Raw genomic sequence first — 6,421 nt, 5'->3', positions numbered from 1 at the left:
TGAGTTTTCCCCAACTCGAAGACTATCTCCTAATTCAGTTTATAACAGACTGAAACTAATATTACATCAATAGCTCAAACACAATGAACAACTCTAAAAATCAAAGCTAAAACTCTTAGCTGGATTCTATACTTAGGACCAGGTTCTTCAATGTGTTTCTTCAGTGATTGAGTAGCACTTCGTGAAGTCAATCTGTCGATTGTGCTTTTCTGCTTTGTAAGTGCGTGAATTATTCTGACTGATGCATCTTCTATTTAAGCACAGTTCTTCAAAGAGTCATTCTTTATTTCAAACTTCTCCTTTAATTAGAACTCTCATTGCATAGAGTTCTACTTCAAGTGAGACTCTTTCTTTAATTTCAACTTTTGTTTAAAACTCCAACTCTTTTAAATCAGCACATGTTTATTTATCAGAATCTTTCTCCTCCCACATGTAGGACTCTTCAAGATATACTCAGAAGTGAAACTCCTTCTTCACGTAGGACTCCCTTTTCAACTCAAATTGTTTTCCCTTATCATTAAGTGTTTGAATCAAATTCAACTTGTTATATTCCCCACATGATCAGTACCTTGAGTATATCAGAATTAGGCTTGCTTATTCGTTCTTGTCTTTAAGCAATCTTGTCTGCATCTATCAGTGAAACTGGAAATCTGCTTTCCTATGCGTGGACCAACTCAAGTAACATGTTTCATTCATGTGTCAGTTTGTCAATCATCAAAACTACATAGTACCCAACAATAGACATATTACTTGGAAAATCTATCACTTATTTCTACTGCATTTACACAGAAATTTATCTCGGGTTGCGTTTAAACCTAGCATCTAGTGTTTACATCAAACTATATGATAACACACGTTGTCCTTATGCCTCCTTTACCATGTCGGAAAAGACTTCACAAGGCAGCTTAATCAAGTTTGTTTCTTTTCAAGTTGGCTGTTGAGGAACTCAAGCACTTATAGCCGCTGCAAGCAGAACACAGGACCAAATCAGGTTTGCCGGATAAAAAGAAAATACACCGGTGAAGTATATAATAAATTAGGATGAGGAAAGATGAGTATTACCCGTTGTTCAAGTCTAACTTCTTCTGGTTTTAATTTAAGGGATTGCAGCAACTTTATGCCTTCTTGAAATCCTTCTCATCCCCGAGATTTCGATCTATGTCAGCAACTTTGGCTAAGGAAATGGCCCCATCGACTATCAGGAGTAACGGAAGAAATCTTTAATAAATATGGAAGAGAATATATGAGGCAAGAGGGGTCAATGCTTTGAGTTTCAGCATAAGAAAAATGTAACGGGCTGAGCAAAAGAACATGAAAATCAGCATGCATGTATATGCTGCTTAAAGTTATCTGTCTTTTGTTATGAGCGTAGTGAAGTTTAGTTTAATTTTAGGTGTTACTTTGCCAGTGTGATCCTGTACTTAGCGATGGACGTAGCAGGCATGAACAATCCAGAGAAGCTGTTCTTCATGGAACGCGGAAGAGTTTCCTCGAGAAGGTTGTGGATGAGCATGAAAATGATGATGGATCATCTAGTGATTGATAGTGAAATTTTCACAACTTCTTTGTGGTTCGGGTAGAACATTTATTCTTTGTAGGGAGTAATTCATGTAGCTCCACCTTTGTTTCAATGCTGCTGCTTTGTTTCCAGTTTTTACTTGTAAAATTGATTATGGCATTATGTACTGTGGAAAAAGTTGATTATGGAATTTGTCTTGAATAGAAACTTTTTTTCAATGCAGAAAAACACACTGAAGAAGGAACCTCCCTCCCCCACCACATACACAAAAAGGAAAAAATTGAGACATTCTTGCCATGCATATGCGAATTTACAAGTATCATTTGCCTCCTAAAGAGTTGGCTTATTTGACAAAGCACTAAGTTCGATAATGAACAGTAGTTTTTGTGAACCTTGTTGAGGTTCCTCAAACTGAGCAGTCATCTGCCAGTGAGCACTGTAATTGGTGTAAGTTGGCTTTCCTGGAGAGAGTCACCATAAGCTTCGTTAGTCGATGGAGCTCTAGCTGGCCATACAAAAACAGGTTTCTCAGTGGGGATATTTGGCAGAACCGATTCCCCTGTAAGAATCTGTAATGCAGTTTTCATGCTGGGCCTTTCATAAGGATTTGGATGGCAGCAAGCCAATCCTAATATTAACACACATTCGGCTTGCTCTTCATCAAGTCTCTATCCAATCTGACATCTATAGCATCAATGATCTTCCCAGTCTTGTACATGTCCCATACATATTCAATGACTCTGTTACTGTAAATATTCTCTTCATATTGTTTTCCAGGTTTTCGACCACAAGCAACTTCAAGAATGAGTACTCCAAAGGCAAAGACGTCTGTTTCAACTGTGGCTCGGCCTATAAGGAAACTCTCTGGTGCCATATAGCCTATAGTTCCAGCAATCTCTTTTGTTGAATGGTGAGTCTTTCCATTCACTTGAACTGTCCTAGCTAATCCGAAATCTCCAAGCCGAGCATTGAGTTCCGAGTCAAGCATGATGTTGCTGGCTTTTATGTCTCTGTGAAGTACTCTTTTCTGACACCCATTGTGTAGATAATCCAATGCTTCAGCAATGCCACAGATGATGCCATGCCTTATTTCCCAATTCAGACTCAACCCTTCTCTGATTTCTCCGTTTTCTTCGCAAAATATCAACTTGTCTAAGCTCCCATTTGGCATGAACTCATAGACCACTAGGAGTTCATTGCTCTCATAACACCATCCAATCAATTTGACAAGGTTCTTGTGGTGGAGATTGCCTATGGTTGTGACTTCTGCTATATGGTTGTGACTTCTGCTATGAGATCTTTTGCCCCTTGTCTTGAATCTTTAAAGAATCTCTTCACAGCCACCTCTTTATTATCAGCTAGCAACCCTTTGAGGACTACTCCACATCCTCCTCTACCAAGAATGTTCGTGGGATCAAAGTTCCCGGTGGCTCGTTTCAAGTCCTTCAGCTGGAATCTCTGAGGTGCAGTAGCTGAATTCAGAATCTGAATATCTATATTATCATCTTGTTCTAACACTTGCATCCTCGTCTTTTTTCTCGTCCAGGCAAAATATATGAAAACCCCACCTAGGAACATAACCAAAACCGATATTATTGGTATCAAGATCCACAACCATAATATGCTAACACTATTATCTTTGCTATTATTCTTCCTAAATTCTGTGCTTGTAAAATTCCATGCCTTTATGCAGTTCAGCTGAGTGTATACCCCAGTTGAGGCTGAAAATCCCACGAAAACATCCTCGGGTAGATGGGCTGAAAGATCAAGAGGCATGGAAATGATGGGATTTCTCTCATCGTCTCTTGTTTGATTACTCATGAATGTATAAACCTTCAAGAAATTGGATTCTCCATCATACTGGACACTTGCTATAACATCAATAGCTTGTGAAAGGTTTATACCTCTTTCAGTCAATGAGACTTGATTGACAGAGTTGATGCTGTTTATGTCAATGCCAACGTGATTATCATCAAGATCCTCAAGGTAACTTTTCTTTGTGTCAAATTCAACTGCAATGATGTTGTTTGAAGAAGATCCATTAGTACTTGCATTCACAATTCCAAGCCATTGTCCATAACTGTTATCTGGAATTGAGTTAGGACCACTTTCTTTAGACAATATAAAAGCCAATCCTTCACCCCATGGATTACTCTCAGGGGTGATATTGATCACAAATGTTGAGTTAAACGAAACTGTGAGGTTTTTCCTCCATATAGTCAGAGGCTGTGAATACCATATTCTTCCAGACAAATTGCTGATGGAAGCACCACGAGCATCGCCAGTTACTTGAATAGTATCAAAGGCTACATAGGAATGATTGGTAGTAATGAAATCACTCCCCCTGGAGAATTTTGGGTACTTGAAATTCGGGTGGCTGAAATTCGGGTAGCTGAAATTCAGACAATCCACCCTAATAACCAAAACTCCTTCCAAGAAAAGTATGAATATGATCAAAAAATGAACATAGGAAGTTGAATATCTAATCCTTGTTATGTAATACATATCAAACTTATTATAACAAAGCTGTCTTTTTTATCTCAAGAGGGAAAATGTGGTAGATAAATTTTGTGCCTGACAAATAACTTTCAGTTGAAACAGAAGAGGATATTGTTTCTCCATTTTGTGGAGAAACTTTCAAGTGATTTCATAAAAACATTTGACTTGGACTAAAGCAACTTCCTAGCTGTTTCCACTAATTTCTTAGTATTCTTTTAACCTTGTTGCTCTGCATGTTTTTTTTTGAAAACTTTTCTCACATTATCTTGTTTGTCAATTAACATTCTTCCAAAGAGAGAGAGAGAGAGGTCATGTACATTTTGTTTCCCTCCTTTTGCATTTTAAGTGATGATTTTATAGACCAAGAAATAGAAAAAAAATGGAATCACACTTCTGGATTGAACTTCTGTCTCATGCAACTAAATGCAACCACAACAACAACATATCCAATGAAATCACTGTCAAAAAGAATGGAAAGAGGAACCTTAGGCTACAAGCTAAAACAGTAGAAAAAATGTAGTTGTAAATTGCTATAAAAAACTTCTGGGAAGGAAGAAGCTGAAACTTATTTGAGTTCTCTATATTTCTCTTGATATTTCATTACATAGGCTTTGTGTGTGTCTATGTATATATATATATATATTTTGTGTGTGTGAGAGAGAGAGGATTACAAACCACAAAATAAGCAAAAATATCTAACACTAAACTATAAGAATTGGTAACCACCACTCATTTTTTTTAGTGAGAATTGGTAATTTGTATTTTTCAGCATTTAAGGATATGCTGGAGACCTTTCAAGGTAGAAAAAAACAGGAAAAAGAGCAATAAAAATACTTGCAGGGCTCCTAGAAATTCTATAAATTGATCAGAGTCCTCTAGCCCTAATTGTTTACTCCAAAAAAACAAAGATACAATGCAATTCCATTTAATCTTATGAGTGGAATTAGACCTATCTTCAAAATTTCTGCTATTTCTTTCCTTCCACACAGTCCACCAGCTGCAATGTGAAATTAGGTTCCACCAAATCTTCTTTTTCTTGCTCCCTCCTCTTTTGATCCAGCAACTCAGTAAATCTGTTGTGTACTCAGGCATAGTCCATTTCACTTCTGATATGTTTAAAAACATGGACCAAATTTGGGATGTGAAGGGGCAGTGTAGAAACCAATGACTATTAGTCTCCCCCGTCTTTCCACAAAGAGAACACCAGGGGAGAATTATCTTCCCTTTCCTCCTCAGAACTTCATGTGTTATGCATGTATTCCTAACCACCAACCAAATAAAACATTTGACTTTAGTAGGTGCTAGATTCCTCCAAACTCTCTTCCACATTTTCTTATTACTACAACCTAGTTCATTGACCTCCCTCCTATAAGCCTTGCCAACTTGGAAAATCCCATCCTTGCTATGGACCCATTTTACTGTATCAGGAGTATTGTTGGTGCCTGCAAAGCTCCACAGATCCTCCAATAGTTTGGCAGTTCTCTCTATTTTCCAGTGATTAAGACACCTTCTGAAAGAAAGGTCCCATCCATGCTCTGTCCATCATTCACTAATCTTGGCCTCAGGGTTAGTATAAATGTTGAATAGGCCAGGGAATAGGTCCTTCAAGGTAAACTGTTTGAGCCAGATATCCAGCCAGAACCTAGTTTTCCTACCATCTCCCACCCTAATTTGCAAATCTGACTCCAATTTTGGCCACAAGTTTCTTATAGTTCTCCATACCACCACTTCTTATACTTCGTTGCTTGCATTGCTGCACCAAAAGCCATCTTCCCCGTATCTGCACTTTATCAACTCTTTTCATAAGAATTGCCTCTCCTCATTGTATCTCCACAACCATTTCAACATCAAGTTATTATGCTTCCTCAGATTCCTGATGCCCATCTCCCCTTTCTCTTTGCTATGTAGAACCGTTTGCCACCTAACCAAGTTGTATCCTTTGATTTTCTTGCAGCCATGCCATAAGAAATCTCTCTTAAGTTTGTCCAATTTTTTTTACCACTGTTGCAGGTAAAGGAAAAAGAGTCATAACATAGGTTTGGAAAGAATCTACGACATAATTAATATGAATATGTCTGCCGCCAAGTGATTTGTATTGAGCCTTCCATCTAGCAAGTCTTTTTTCCGTCTTCTTCAAGATATTATCCCAAATCAGCACTTCCTTGTGTTTGTTCCCTAATGGCATGCCTAAGTTAGTTTTGGTAATTTCTCCACTTTGCATCCTAATATATTTGCTAGTTATTGGATATTTATCACCTATTGAAAAGGAAAAGACTACTCTTTCCCCAGTTGATTTTAAGACCTGTAGAAGCTTCAAAAAATAATAAAATTAATTTGATGAACCTTATTTGTTCCACTTGTGGCTCACAGAAGATAACTGTGTCATCAACATAGAGTATATGA

General features: G+C 37.7%; 1 protein-coding gene across 1 annotated transcript; it reads right to left on the bottom strand.

The window, feature by feature from the left end:
- Positions 1 to 543: 543 nt before the first annotated feature.
- On the bottom strand, positions 544 to 6,421 carry LOC107843796 (probable L-type lectin-domain containing receptor kinase S.5). Its single transcript, XM_047397401.1, is given in 4 exon segments — positions 544 to 963; positions 1,063 to 2,183; positions 2,186 to 2,810; positions 2,813 to 6,421. Coding segments are annotated over 3 exon segments (2,082 nt in total). The 5' UTR covers positions 4,025 to 6,421; the 3' UTR covers positions 544 to 963; positions 1,063 to 1,938.

The sequence above is a fragment of the Capsicum annuum genome, chromosome 10, assembly GCF_002878395.1.
Source record: "Capsicum annuum cultivar UCD-10X-F1 chromosome 10, UCD10Xv1.1, whole genome shotgun sequence".
Lineage (NCBI taxonomy): Eukaryota > Viridiplantae > Streptophyta > Magnoliopsida > Solanales > Solanaceae > Capsicum > Capsicum annuum.
The sequence above is the reverse complement of the archived record's forward strand: the minus strand, read 5'-3'. Positions and strand labels throughout refer to the sequence as shown.